The 16,000-nt window shown below is 40.4% G+C and overlaps 1 protein-coding gene across 6 annotated transcripts in view; it reads left to right on the forward strand.

Moving 5' to 3' along the window:
• The window catches only part of IKBKE (inhibitor of nuclear factor kappa B kinase subunit epsilon), an 889,499-nt gene that overhangs the window by 245,324 nt on the left and 628,175 nt on the right, over positions 1–16,000 (forward strand). For all 6 annotated transcript variants that reach the window (XM_044076852.1, XM_044076857.1, XM_044076854.1 and 3 more), the window contains one exon: positions 4,316–4,432. In XM_044076852.1, coding sequence (XP_043932787.1) covers positions 4,343–4,432 — 90 coding nt within the window. In that variant the 5' untranslated portion in view covers positions 4,316–4,342. The remainder of the gene's footprint in view (positions 1–4,315; positions 4,433–16,000) is intronic.

Below are 16,000 nucleotides of genomic sequence, written 5' to 3' on the forward strand. Positions count from 1 at the left end.
ACCAAGAAGTCTGGAATTGCGTAGAAACTGAAGAAACACCAAAACATGCAATTAGTAATGCTGAACTTTGGACATTTTCTGTCGTTTGATCACTGAAACAGTACTGCTAAAGGTTATCTAGTTGTCGTCATCATCGACCCCCTTTATCCTGTTTTGTACATGGGGTCGGGGTATCATGTCAATTGTTGGGACCTCTCTCAATTCAGTGTCATCTACTACCTTTTACAGACATTCGTGACTGTCACAGGCCTTCTCTCTCACAATCCATCCACCCTCCCACCTCTTTCTACTCTTTCCTGGATGCCCTCGTTTTCTCTTGCCTTCTTGTCTGTTCCAAATCTTCACCAGATTGTCTCACTTTTCTGCACATGTGCCTAAATCACTGTAATGTGATCTCTTTGACCTTCTCTGCAATCGGAGCTACTTTGGCTTCTGCTCTGTTATCTTTTCTTCATTTGTCCCACAATGTCTGTCCTACCACACATATCAGGCACTTTACGTCCTAGGTTTCTGTACCATGCAGTAGTACTGATCTCACCACTGTTTTGTGCACCTTACTTTTCAGCTTCTTTGCATTCTTCTGTCATACAATACCCCTGAAACTCTGTGCCAGTTGGCTGCAGCCCGTCTGATTCTAACTTTGACCTCCTCATTCAGACTATTCCTCAACCAGCCCTCCCAGATACTTGAAGTAGTTAACCTGTTTCACTATTTTCAATTGTATCTCAGTTCTCAGCTTCTGATTTCCTCATTTGTTGCTATTACAGCTGTCTTATCTGTTCTCAGTTTCATCCCATGTGCCTTCAGTTTTGCATTCCATTCCCCTATCCTTTGCTGAAGTTCTTGCTCAGAGTCTCTGTCTAATGCCACATCATTTGGCTACAGCAGTTTTGTTAATCTGTCCCCTTCTGACCTATTTGCTAATGTAGTCCATCACCAGTATGAAGAGTAGTGGACTTGCAGCTGAACCCTGATGCACACCCACTGGGAATCCCTGTGTGAGACTGAACACTATTCCTGCTTATGTATTTGGGTCCTTGTATATAGTCTGCATTAATTCTATTAATGTTTCTTGGACATGGAACCCCAGCAGGACTGCTCAAATCAGTTTTCTTGGGTCCTAGTCATATGCTTTTTTTCCAAGTCTAGCAATGCCCAGTTGGACACACTTCCTCATCTCTAGCTTCTTCTCAACTATTTGTCTCACTGCAAACTTTGTGGTTAGTTGTGCTGCATACTGATCTGTATATGAACTGTTCATCTCCCTCCTTTCTTTCTATTACTCTACGTATTTGTTTATCAATCACCCTCTCCAGAACTTTCATGCAGTGTGATAGGCATTTGATACCTCTGTACTGCCCACAGGTGTGGATGTCCCTTTGTTCTTGTATACTGGCACAAGTATGCTTATTCTCCAGTCATCTGAGATACGTCTTTCTCCATACTGCTTTGAATACCCTCCAGAGCCATTTCTCCCCCATCTCACCCAACATCTTCATCATATCTGTCATGATCTCATCTGAGCATGCTGCTTTCCCTGGCTTCATTTTCCTTGGTGCTGTTCTTTCATAGTAGGATGTGTCTGCAGCAGTACAGTTTGTGGGAATTTTTGTTCAGAAGCTGCTGCCTGTGATGTCCTATGGACTGGTGAGCAGGTTGTAGCTGGCATGCCTTATGAAGGGTGCCTGATTATTGATTTGTTTTTGCATTGCAAAATATTTTGTAGTATGTACAAAGTTACTTTCCAGAAGCTGGTAGGCAGCCTCTGATAACTTGTTTTTGCTATTGCAACTTCTGTCTTAGCCTCGTTAGCCAGTCAGTATTCCTTCTTACTCTGGTCCATCTTTATATCCCACTTTTTCCTGCAGTCCTTATGATGACTTCCTGGACTTCTGCAGTCCACCACCAGCTTTTCTTGTGTACCTCATTTCTGTACCTGTTCTATAGTTCCTCACATATGCTGTTTTGAGATGCCATTCTTCATCTCCTCCTCTTGAGGTGCTAGAGCCCCATGTAATTCATTGAACTCTTGTGCTTATTCTCTTCAGAATACTGGCACCTAGCTCTTCAGCCTAGTGTCCTTTGACCTTGGAGCTTTCTTACCACTGCTTACAGCTGATTGTGACTACAAGTAATTTCTGCTAGGGGCATAAATCACTGGGGTAGACTTTGCAATTGCTAATTCTACCCCAATGCTTTTTCCTTACTAGGAGGAAGTCTGTGTTGCATATTGGCCACTGTTTTACTTGATCATGACATGCAATGTAGCTAAACCGTGTGTTTGCCACTAACAAGTCTAGAATGGCTGACTGTTGAACAGGAGATGACTTCACAATTCCCGATTTCTACCCCATTGCTTTTTCCTTACTAGGGGGAAGTGTAACTGAGTTGCATGTTGGCCACTCTCTTGTATGTGATCTTATGACACATTCTTGATGAACCATGTCTTAGCCACCGTCAAGCTATTTGCCAGACTGTACTGTAGAATTTCCTGTCCTTGGTTTCTGTTGCCATACCTGTCTGAACCCAGTCCTCATAGCATGTTCTGTCTGTCCCAATATGTGCATTCAGATAATCCATCATCAATACCAGTTCGTGTCTTGCTTTATCTAGTAAGTCTTGCAACTGCTGTCTGAATGCATTCTTTTCTTCACTAGCATAATCCTACTGTGGGACCCAGGATGAGATTATGAATAGTGACCTATCCTTACCCTGAAGTCTGATTGCCTTGAGTCTCCCAACAATTCTGATGGCATTCCCTCACTGTCTTCAGAAGATGGTGGCATCCTTCACTCTCTTCAGAAACCTCTCCCTCACCATCCTTCCATCTCGTTTCCTGGATACACAGAATGTCCAGCCGCCTCCTTACCATCATGTCATCCACTCCCAAGCTGCATCTTGTCAGTGAACCTATATTGAATGTAGCAATTCTTAGTTTGTCAGGTTGATAGGTTACCTAGGATTGCTTTGGCTGTAAAACCAAAGCTGGGCAAGTGGACATCGGCTGACCAACAACTTATTAACACAGAGCTGCTGGGTTTTAGGGTGGGCTCATACTCTGGCCAATAAGGACACATACACTCCTCTCACTGTTAAAATGGGTCCCTGGAGTAGACTGGGTCCTCAGTCCACTTATCACTGTCAAATACCCATGGCCATTAGGTGACATTAGTTAACATGATCGAATCACCTAGAGACAATGTTTACACTAGTGGATGGCTAGCCATGACACAGCATGCAGATTGTGATTAGTGTTGTCCTGTCTTGAGGATACTACACCCCACAGTTTGTTGCACAAAATGGTTGGTCTATACAACTCCTTGTAGGGCACCATCTGGAGTCTGTGGTGGTGCTCATAACTCCATTCCTGTGTGAATTTAATGTGGAAACCCTCTGTATGGTTTTTGGGAAGTGGGAACCCCCCCCCCCCCACAAAGATGTAAGGAGAACATAAAAAATCCAGTCATTGGCTAGAGACCAGGACTGAAGCTTGTACCTTGTGCATGGAGGGTAAAGACCTTAACCATTATGCCATCTAGTTTGTGTTATTTCTTGTATTTTAATTTGCCATATTTTGGGGGTTCCATTTGATAATCAAGTTTTGCAAAGTGATGAATCGATTTTTTGAGGAGATCATAACACCTGTGTATTAAAGCAATGTTTTACTGACATTTATTTGCTGGCAGGTTAAATGCAGGTGTCTTAGGAAAACCTGTGTATGACTTTGGGTTTTGGGAGTTTTGTGCAAATATGTGATGTTGCTACGTAGTGCTGCTTTGAGGTTTGAATGAGTTGTAGCTCAGTACGTAAATAATGAGTTTTTGACAATTAATTTCCACAGTTCACTCCCTCACCACACACACTCCATTGAAGATGTGAGCAAATATAGTGTAGCAAAGTGAAATGTGTTGTAATTGCACAAAAGGATGTATACTGACCTTTTTCTCAAGGACTGTTCATGCAAAATATACATTTTATGTGGAAGGTGTATGGGAATTGTAAAAAGGTCATACATGCATGTTGTGGGGAAGGAAGAAAATTGACAATACCTTTCTCTAGAAAGTAATAAATACCTGCTTTGAATGACCATATAAATACTTTTTCCCATTACACAAATGTTAGATTTATGGCTAAATACTGCTGTTAGTTTAGAATGCAGCTGTGAATGCTTCTGACCACAAAGTTCTCATTCTGTATTTTTAAGCTGTATTCTAGTACTGGGCTGGGTCATGGCTGTAGCAGATTTTGTAACAGGACAGTTAAATAAATCCAGCACATAGTAACTTTTTCTATTTTTTTTTTTTTTTGTCTGTAGTCCTGTAAGAAGTATTGACCTCTGACTATGATGCTGAGCACCCCAAATTACTTGTGGTTTAAGGACGATGTTCTTGGGAATGGGGCCACAGCTTGTGTGTACAAAGCACGCAACAAGGTAAGTGCAGAGGCACATGAAATATTTTGTTTTTCTATTGTCCATTATCAATTTTTCTTTCCTGGACCTTTTTGACTTGGCCTTGTCCTCAGTTTGATCTAGGTGTAATCCTACATGAGATTTTGGTAGAACAGATTTAACTCTAATAGGAGTTTTGTAGTTGGGGCTTTTCTTTCCCTTCCTCCATTAGTAAATATAAAACTTTTGAGATCATTATAGTTTTTTTGGTGGTGGAGGCAGCATGAATTCTTGATTTTTGCCAAAAAATGTTGTGGAGGTTTTAAACATCTAACACTGTAATTGTGTTCAGTTTACCATATCTACAGCTTCGGTAAAGTATAACCTGCAGCATAATTCCAGAGGTTTTCCCATTTTTTTTCTTTGGGACATCTGTTTGAAGTACTTCACTGTATAAGGATGTATTCTTTTGTTTCAAAATCTGGAAATGTCTGCAGTGTGAACTGTAGTGCCTTCTACCTTTCTGCTGCCAATCTCCAGTGATTTTGATGGAATCACTCAACTTAGATATGGTAACGACTTCTGTAGAGGCAGCTGGGCCCATGTCTCTGGGTAAAACTTGACCATGGATGTTGAATACCATACAGCCAATGATTATCAGTAGTAGTTTTCTACAGTCAATTACTTTTTCATCATTCTTGCTAGCCTACTTTTCTGTAGGAAAGCTCAAGAAGCATTTAATGGCTCTTGGATGAAGGGCCACAGCTAACAGTATAGCATTAAATAAGTACTTTTTTTCTTGTAGGACATGAAACCAGGTCCACCAGATCACAATTCTCGTTGCTGTAGCACTAAGTTGCTGAAGTAGCCAAGAACTGACCATGGTGTTAAGCCCACTCCATTGACACAGAGGAATAAAGCCCCTACTATAGTCCAGTTGAGCTGTGTTTATTTTGGTTATCTTATGGGCTGGCATAGGAAGGTAAGTCTCCTCATCCCGGGGGGAAGGGAGCAGACTGGGTCTTGTGGCTGCCACAATTGCTCAGAGTAGGGGTTGTGAGGCACAGGATAGTATAGGGATGGGTGCTGACTAGCCAGCTGATTTGGTGGTCGCATTAACAATGCACAGGAGCATGCACTTGCACAGAAGCAGGTATTGTGGTCACCTTTATTTCTCTTCCACTCCCACCACCAAACAGAAGTGTTAAGGCTTATGTCATATGCTGTTATTGCTAGAATACATTTGAGGGAGCAAACTACTCTCATGGCTTCCTGAATGATGGCCCCTCTGGATGGCTATATCTTTCATGCTGGAAATACCCAGCATAGAATCACAAATGGGTGCAAGTCCAATCAGGAGAGGCTTGATGATTAGAGGCGTCAGGGCAAAAAGTCTTGAGGGAAAAAAATGAGAGAACTGGGGGACTGACTATCCCTTTTATATAAATGATTTAAACATACAAACAAGTGAAAACAAAGCAAGTATATCAATAGGTGGCCTCATCCAAGGTCCAGAAACACATTGCTGTCCCCAGCACAATAAACAAAGGAAGGAAAACAAAGCATAGAATGCATTGACATACCCATAAAAGCAATGAGTAAAGTTAATTTTATCAGTCTTGTTTATTAAAACTACAATACTTTCTGCATCTACCCTATTAAAGCAGTTAAAGTGCCGCAAGTTTAGTAATGTATATACTCCATTTGTGAGGCAAATGGCGCAATCTCCTTCGGTGTTTTAGCCAAGGTGGGATGAAGGGGGCTGGCTTAAATGAGTGCAGAGTGTCAGGGGGATGTGATTTGATAGTCTAAGAGCTGATAATAGTATGAACGAATTACAGGGATTCATTTTGGAAGACACATAAGTGCCTTGTTACAGTTCAGACCTCTGGAAGACTGATTTATTTTTTGGTTTTAACTTTGTAATTTAACTTTAGTTGGATAGGTGTCAGACAGGTGACTGTCCAAGGTGCAAAATGATCTAGCTGCAACTCTGATCTCACTTTTTATGATTTGACTTGTTTAAATGAATAATTTATGTGATTTCACTTTTAGAAACCAGTTAATTTAGTCATTAGAAGTGTTCTGTAATGTTTATCATTTGTGTACTGCTTACTTGTACTCTCTTAACTATCAGAAATGCTATTTATATTTTTCTTAATTGCTTTAGCACCCTTAGAGTGTATAACAGCAGTTTATAACTGCTGGCACCTCAGGTCCCCATGTTTAGCCATATACTTGGGTTACACCCTATACCAACACTGGGTGGTAGGGGTACTTGCTATATTATACTTTCGCACTGCATGTTGTACTTGTAGATCTTCTGCGTTAGGCTGCTGACAGATGCTCTACTGCATGTATGCAGAATGAGTAGCATGCCGTGTGTCTAGATTTTTCTAGCCTGCCCTTTGTCCATTAGCTTTACCCAGGGGACAGGTGAGTAGGCCAATTATTCTAACTAGTTTCCTAATATGGAAAAATTGGCCTTTGACTGTTTCATTCCCATCTTCCCATTGTTTTTTTAGAACCTGATTCTCTAATAAAGCCTAAACTCCAGTGCTTCAACTGGGTTTTGCAGTCTGAGACAGTTTTATCTGCTAACTTTTCTCATCTTATTTGTGCTCTGTTGAAATACCTTTAGAATGCATCTATAGTAAGATATGTCATCAAAAGGTTTGTGTTTAATTTAAAGCCGCAGTATAGATACATCTTTTAAAAGGTTTCTGTGTACTTCTAAGTGAAACATGTATGTGTGTTGTTTCTGTTAATAGCCTGCTGTATAAAATAGAGAAAAATCAAATTGGAAGCAGATCTGACCCTGACCCTGTGTTCGCAGTAGTGCAGCTTCATTGTTTAACTTTTTATTGGTGTGAAAATTTTCTTTGCTGCTGTCCTATCTGTTAATTTTGCCACCAGTTCATAGTTACAAGACTGGTAATTGGCTAGACAATTTGTAGTCTAGCCACCAAAAATTTCACTGTCTACTCGTCTGCCATGAGGGGAGAGGGCTAATCCTGGGATGAATTTATAGTTACCAAAGTACTCCTCTTGGGTGTGTTTTGAAGAGGTTTAGGTTGCTACTTTGCTTAATATATAGGGAAAGTATACCTCCAAGAGGGGGAATCCAGCCAGTCGGTTCTGTAACATAAACCAATGACTGTTTAGAACTTTTGAGCAGTTTATGGTGTTTCAGGTTTTGTAAATGTCTAGTTCACACACAGTAGCATCTTGAGGCCTTCTAGGTAAGCAGTCACACCTTGAGTCACTGAGATAAATAGACAACATTTTGAGATGATCTGTTTATCTCCTAGAAATGTTGTCCTAGACTCTCTTCCTACTTGTTAGGTCTAAGGATATGCACGTCCTCTGGAAAGCTGATGGCTCCAGTTTTGCAATCTGCAAACTGATGCTGACCTTTAACATCAGCTTTAACGTGGGAAGTGAATACCAAGTAGGGCTCTCCCTATCACTAATCCCTGAGGAGCTTCACTACTACAGAACCTTTTAAAGGACAGCATGCCACTAATCCTGAATTGGTTACTGACGGACATTTCACTATCCAGTGGGTTTCATAAGGATTTACACTGTATTTTGATTAATTTGTCAATAATGCAAGAAAGTGAAATCATACTGATGCATTTGCCTGGTAAAGGTAAGCACTGTGTACTTATTTGGGCACTCTATCCAACAGCTGTAACTTTTTCAAAGATGTCTACTTAGTTTAATAGGCAGGATCTTCCTTTTCCCAAACCCATACTGGTTCAGGTCTTGGGATTGTAACCCACCACCATCTCTCTGTTTCACAATGACCTGCTCCTTTACAAATAAAGCTGTTAAGGCTTATTTTTTAGTTGTCAAGATTGATGGTGGGTTCACCCTTGGGGGAGGGGCATGATAACAGCTGCTGATCCTCAGATTTTACTGTTAACAGTACTGATTCTTAGGATTTTTTACCTACAGGAGCAAGGAGGTATTTTGCCATTCCCTAGTTAACAAAAGCACTTCATACCTAGCACAGAGATCCATAAAATTGGTATCAGAAAGAAGGAAACAGGATTGTACTCCAGAATTTTCCTAGTCCCAAAGACAGAAGGATCTTGGAGGCCCATTCTTACTAGTCCAAAGTTCAAAAAGCTCACTTAACAAAAACTGCTCACCTTGATTCTCCCAGGAGCCCTAATTGGTAGTCCTGTATTTGTGGGAGTTCTAGCTCCATATCCCAACAGTCCTGGAGACTGTCCCTATGATGATAGACAGGCAGTATTGCCATTTTACAGCTGTGTGTTGATTTGTCTACTACTCCTGGGGACTTTACAAAAATGCCTTCCTTCCATCTGTGTCTCATCAGAGGAGTAACTACTGATGCTACACTGGCAAATAACCACCTGTCCCAGGGAAGGAAGTGTGTTGTACATCCTATCATAAGTGCTTTGAGATTTTATATGACAGATGATTCGGTGCTCATTTCCAAAAGGCAAGTCTTCTGAGGGTGCATTACATGTAGTGAGGGAGGCTAGAAAACCAAGCACTAACATCTTGTATAGTGAAGTGGAAAAGGCCCTCTCACTTGTGCTTGAATGGAAGACAGCAACCAAACTAAGCTCAGATGTTGGTGGTCCTCAACCATTTCTTCAAAGCAGTTGTGAAGAAATTAGACAGTTATTTTTGCTAGCATGTCTGGCTGAAGTTCTGTATATAATTTTAGATTGGCCTGTGTAGTGTTTGACAGCATGATTAGTTGTGATATTGTAAAGAATTTCTTACATGTTTATTTATCTGTTTGTACATAATGTTTTAAAGACTTGAACAGTGTCCTTTTACATTTCTAACTGTGTATGTTTGTGAAGAAAAATTCTAAAGGCAAACTGTCTTAGATTCAGCAGATCTGCAGATGTTATCATAATGTTGACTTCTGTGTTACTGTCAGAAGCTGAAAGATGGGAAGGAACTTTAGTAAACAGCTGTTGGTTGATTTTCAAAATATGAAATGAAAATTAGAACTGGAACAGTTGTGACAGGCTAATCTATAAAAGAGCCTGCTGAAGTCTGTTGTCAGTTACAGTTGTCAGTTAACAGCCAGTGGTGAGTTGTTCACAGATGGTACTATGCAGTGGATACCCAAAATAACTTGTCAAGAATTGTAAGCCTGCCTTAGCTCTGTTGTAGTAATTTACTTTGGATTAGGGACAGTGTTCTTTAGTCAGATAGGAAATTATAACTAATCAGATCAGTTGGTGTTTTTCTGAATGCTGGATTTCTATCCTATGGTATTGATTTCATTTTCCTGGTGATTGAGTTATGTTTGTTTATTGGAAATTATGGTTTTATATTTTTAATAGTTTTGCTCATTATTAAATATTTTTATTAATTTACATTGTGGCTGCTCAATCAGTGTTGTTTTCTTTAGTGATTGGAGACTGCTTATACTTGCTTTGATAACTTCCCGGGCCACTCCAAAAACCAGGCTGCTTAGGTCATTTGCTATAATTTGTTTTAATATCTAATTTTCATAACTGGGCACTTCTTTAAAAGGGCATGAAGACTGATTGGTGGCAGCACATTACCTTATTTTGGGGAAGGGACACAGCTGGAAATCTGTGTCAGGCTTTCTCAGAAGTGTTTGGATGAGTGAGATGTGATCTGTGTGAGTGTATCAGAGATCTTAATCTGGGACACATTGCTCTGGAGTGTGTAATAAGGGGTTAACTGTTGCTGTGTGTTACGATCAGAAGTATACAGTCCAGTCCCAGGTTATAGAGCATGCTCCTATGCTTTTGTAACCATCTTTCAGAATGAGTTAACTGCAAAGCCAGCAAGGATCTTGACTACTAATTGTGTGAATCCTAATTTTAATTCTAATTTTCATAACTGGGCACTTCTTTAAAAGGGCATGAAGACTGATTGGTGGCAGCACATTACCTTATTTTGGGGAAGGGACACAGCTGGAAATCTGTGTCAGGCTTTCTCAGAAGTGTTTGGATGAGTGAGATGTGATCTGTGTGAGTGTATCAGAGATCTTAATCTGGGACACATTGCTCTGGAGTGTGTAATAAGGGGTTAACTGTTGCTGTGTGTTACGATCAGAAGTATACAGTCCAGTCCCAGGTTATAGAGCATGCTCCTATGCTTTTGTAACCATCTTTCAGAATGAGTTAACTGCAAAGCCAGCAAGGATCTTGACTACTAATTGTGTGAATCCTAATTTTAATTCTAATTTTCATAACTGGGCACTTCTTTAAAAGGGCATGAAGACTGATTGGTGGCAGCACATTACCTTATTTTGGGGAAGGGACACAGCTGGAAATCTGTGTCAGGCTTTCTCAGAAGTGTTTGGATGAGTGAGATGTGATCTGTGTGAGTGTATCAGAGATCTTAATCTGGGACACATTGCTCTGGAGTGTGTAATAAGGGGTTAACTGTTGCTGTGTGTTACGATCAGAAGTATACAGTCCAGTCCCAGGTTATAGAGCATGCTCCTATGCTTTTGTAACCATCTTTCAGAATGAGTTAACTGCAAAGCCAGCAAGGATCTTGACTACTAATTGTGTGAATCCTAAAAAATAACTTGCCTCTTGTAAAAGTATTATTGAATAGAAAGTAACTGCTGCTGTGAAAGACGATCAGAATAGTTGGTCTTTAACACCACATAGACATCACCTAAAGTTTCTTTGTACAACCTCAAGGAGAATTAATCATCCAGCATTCTAGCATCAGTCTGTGAAGCAGTTCCCCAAGTCTTCCATTTTAGACAATTCAGGAAAGAGTTAGCCCCACTCTGAAACCTCAGTTTAGTACTATGAAAGTTTTTCCTCCCTCTCTTTGAACCAGCTGCTTCAGATCCTCATCAAGATATTGGTAGCCTTGACCTTGTCTAGTTGCATCTCTAAACTGCAGGCTTTCATGTATAGAGAGCCTTTGTAGACTTTTCATAGTGACAAGGTCAATTTGTGTACTAATTCTACCTTAATGCCCAACATGGTGACTGAGCTCTCTTTAAATCAGGCCATCCAGCTACCATTTTCTTCCCCTCGCAACTTAATTGGGGATGGGGATGCATTCCTTTGTGCACAGGCAGCTTCAATGATGGAACAAAAAAGTGAAAGTAAGATTAGCTTTTTGCCTTGTAACAAGAGTACAAGGGGAAACCTGTCAAACATTTTCCAATGGATTGCCAATAGTATTGCCTTTGGTTACCTGCATCATGGAAAACAACTGGTACATCCATGGCTGCCACCTCATGCCTAGTATATCCACGGCTGTCACCTAAGCTTTACGAAAGAGGGAGTTCCAACTACAGCTATTATGAAAGTAGCACTCTGGTCATCAGTCCATACCTTTGACGAGCATTACAATGTGGTGGCCATGCCCAGGTCCTGGACAGGGTTTGACTGTCATTTTGCAGGATGTTGTCCCTCTGTTCCTGTTACAAGTGAACCATACAATAATGGCTTACTCTGAGACATTACAAGAGTCGTTACTGTATCACTAAACTCAAGTAAAATAATGTAGCTGTGCTAAGAAGTTATGATTGTAGATGTTTGAGAAGATTCACTGTTTCAGTGGATGTTTCTTTCCCATCCCTCTTCCTTCAGACCTATGTCCTGTGGTTGGGACAGGTACCCTATTCACCTTCCTGCACTCCCTGTTTAGGTCCTCTTCCAGATGCCCTCTTTCAGCCCCTAGGCACTGGACTTGGGCCAGCACTGGACATTTCGACTCTGCATCCTAGGGAACTATGGTTGCAGTTTGGGCAAGGGAGGTCTGAATGTGGTGCTGTCTAATTACCATTTATACCCAAATCCTCTGTTGTCAGAAGGGGAAGGAGTGTGCTGGGCCAAAAGGAGGGGAGTGTGAGAGTCCAGGTATTTGAACTGTCCTCTGGTCTGCTCCTGTAAATTCCAAGAGTCAGTGACCAACTCAAACATCTACAGTTTTATGTTAAGTTCCTAAAAGACATGTTCATTCTCCACACTCCTAGTACAAAACCTGTTTCAAAGCAGAGATTAAATAAATTGAGTATTGAATTTATGACTGTCCTTCACAACAAGAAACCAGCCAAGCTTAGTCTGGACATGTCCAAATTGTAAAACTGTAAAACATTAATTTTACACACCATGGCAGGAACAAGTATATAACTTTAAAACAAAAATAAAGTTAGTGCTTTCACGGAAAAATAGCCGCTTCTTTGACCAATATAGTTAAAAACAGACCACACATTTAAAACACAAGTCCGCTAATCATGACTCAGAAATAAAATTATATGTATTTAAACTTCATTCATAAAAAGTACCCCATTTACAGAAAGCTAACAAATCAGATTAATGCCTCAAACCACGTGCTGTAAGAACAGGCTTAAAAGAAAGAGCATCATTCAGGCTGGGAAGACTATTAGGTTTTAAACAAATAATCCATCTGAGTTCAGAGCATTCTGTTATTTTTGTATCACCACCTCTTATGTTCTCATTAATCACTTCTAACACTGTGAACTTAAAGGCATGATTAGATCCAAAATCACAAACATGTTTTGCTAATGAATTGGTGAGTTTACCCTTAAGGATATCGCCTACATGCTCCCTACATGCTCTAAAATTCTAGCTTTAAACAATCACAGGTTTGACATTTGGTGTAATAGAACAATGAATATAGTCTATTATGACAAATGTCAAGCTTGTGATTGTTTCTCCACTGGAAAGACTAATTGCTTGTTTAAAGATAGAATTTTAGCGGTACCCGGTCCCAATCAGACTCCTGCTTCCCCATCAGTGTTTAGGAGATGAGAGCAGTACTCGTTGCATTGCAGTCATATCAAAACTGCCTCACCAAATGTGTGATAGCCATAGATTCTGACAACAGTATTATGGTGTGGTACTTGAACAAGCAAGGTAACCTGATCATACCCTGCTGTGTCGAGAGGCTATAAGGGAGTGGCAATGGGATGTCCTCGCAATGCTTTATGATAGCAACATAAATTTCAGGAAATCCAACCTTTTACAGGACAAACTAAGCAGGAGTATTTTGATGCCTCATGGGTGGTTCCTCAACTCAACATTAGCAGCACCTGTTTTAATCCACTAGGCCAACTGTGCTGTGACCTGTTTGTGACTCCTTTCAACACCAAATGTAGCACCATTTTTGCCCTGATCTCTCACAAGGGGTCAGTCAGGGGAAGGATGCTGTTCTGCATACCTAGCCCTAGGGTCTCCTGTACATTTACCAACCTACACCCTTGATGACCAACTTTCTACAGGAAGCCATCTGTTGCACTGTGGCTTTAATCCTCATTGTCCCCTTTTGGCCCTGACAAGTATGGTTACCCTTTCTGTGGACTCTTTCACTTGCCTTGGGCTCTAGATCCAGTTCCAGATCTGATTTTCCATCTTTTAGGCTGGACTCCCTCACATCTGAAGTCCCTCAGGTTACCCACTTGGTTTCTTCAGTTTCAATGACAGCCAGGGCTACCAAGCTTACCAAAAGAATAGTGTATAACTTTCTCTCAAAAATCCTCCTACAAGAAGAGTTTGACAGCAAATTGAACAGGTTTTCTGCATCTTTACAACCTTTTCTGGAATTTCTAGATGGGGTTTTCTAATCTGGGATTAGATACTTTCCTGTTAAGGTTCAGATGGCAGCCATTTTTAATTTTCATATCTGTCAGAATTGTACTCTCCTTCTCTGAGATTATACAAAGTCTTTGAAGGGTTCTTTTCTGGTTAGGCCTCCAGTAAGGCACTTATTAGCTCCATGGGATTTTCCATTTTTCCTTCAATCTTTGACTAAACCTCCCTTTGAGCCAGTGGCTACTGTAGATCTAAAGTTCTGAATCTGGCAGACTATAACAGCTATTACTGCAGCTAGAATAGTCTCACTGACCTTCAAGCTTTGTCCTGCAATCCTTGTCTTTCATGAATAAAGGGTCTCAATGAGCACTAATCCATCCTCTTTTTTCCTAAGCTGGACTTTAGAGTGTAACTTAATTAAATTGATTGTCTGCTTTCTCCCTTACATTCAGTAAAAAGGGGGAGTACATCTTTCATTGTTTGGATGTCCATCATAAGTTGAGATTTTACTTGGACAGGACAAAGCAATTCAGAAAATCAGACCAACTTTCACTTTCCAGAGTTAAATCTGGGGAACTACTTTCCAAGGTTACCTTGTCCAGATGGCTTTCCAATTGTGTGTCCTTTGTTTATTCTTCAATAGGTGCTTTATCATCCACTTAGCAAAAACTCATTCCACATGTGCCTTTGCCACTTTTACTGCCTTTTTTGGTCATACTCCCATGGATGATGTATGCGTAGCTGCCACTTGGTCTTCCACTCGTACCTTTATAACTCATTACAAGTTATATATTTAATCCAAGTTCAGGGCATCTTTTGGCTCTACCATATTGTGGAATACTCTTTCCTGAAACCACCCATTTGTCTGTCTAGCTGAGGAACTCTGTCTCACGAGTTGGGGTGAACAGAAAGTACATCTGATATGAATGTTATCTGATAGATCCATGTTTTCTTCTTCTATCCATCTCAACCACCCCTGTCCATCTTTATCACTGGTATGTCTGGTTCAGGTGGACCTCCCAGATGAGCCTGAGGTCTGAGTCTGAGATCTTTGTTAGTCTATTACTCCCACTGATGTTGGCAAATTTGTCATTGTGAGGAACATTTGTCCAGTAATAAGTGTGGTGTAGTAGGGCAAACTCAGAGAATGCTTAAGTAGGCAAGGCATTATGGGGAGGAGGTGGAGCTTCGGAGCTTGAAGATGCTGAGTTGCTTACATTAGTTCCAAAAATGTACAGGCTGAAACAGAAGACAACACACATCTTTCGTTATGGTAATTGCATAACTTTAGTTTCATTCTTGTCTGTATTGCCTTCCATCTTAATTTCCAATAATTCCATGTCATAGTTTTTCAATTTTCACTTGTTTCTTTACTGTTTTCTTTTTCAGATTTTTCATATCTTCATATTTCACATATAGTGTTTTCCTACCAGATTTTCCTTTATTGCCCAGAATAGGTCCAAAGATACAAAATATACAACTGATTTGTTTTAAATTCAAACCACCTTTCTTGTTTACAATTCCCCTTCTAACTGAAGTAAGTCAGATCCCCGATAAAACTAAAATATTTCTAATAGTTTTTTTCCATTTCTCCAGGGAATTTATTTGCATATTCCAAATTGCACTGTTTCCCAATATATATGCAGTTAAACACGTACCTTCTTCCTAAAGAATAAATGGAATGAAGAAAACAACTTTAATTCATCTAACATTTCTTTCCATTGTTGCATATTTTTTCATTTCCTCAAACCTGATTCCTAATGTTTCACATTTCTAGTGAAATAGCCTTATCTTTATTTCAGTTACCTTTTAACAAGTAATTTTAATTTGGCTTTCCTTAACCCCTTTTCCATCCTTATCACTTTCCTTCACCAGGCCATGGTGGTGCAGCGGTTAGCGTTGTCACCTCACAGCAAGAGGTTCTCCTGTTCGATTCTCGGCTGGAGCACCTTCTGTGTGGAGTCTGCATGTCCTCCCCACGGTCGAGTGATGTTAAAGACATGCAGGTAGGTACCTGCTTGAATGGGTGTGCCTTCTTTGAAGGTTGGGTGTC

Source organism: Protopterus annectens, chromosome 7.part0 (assembly GCF_019279795.1).
Source record: "Protopterus annectens isolate FY-2018-M chromosome 7.part0, PAN1.0, whole genome shotgun sequence".
Classification (NCBI taxonomy): Eukaryota; Metazoa; Chordata; order Ceratodontiformes; family Protopteridae; genus Protopterus; species Protopterus annectens.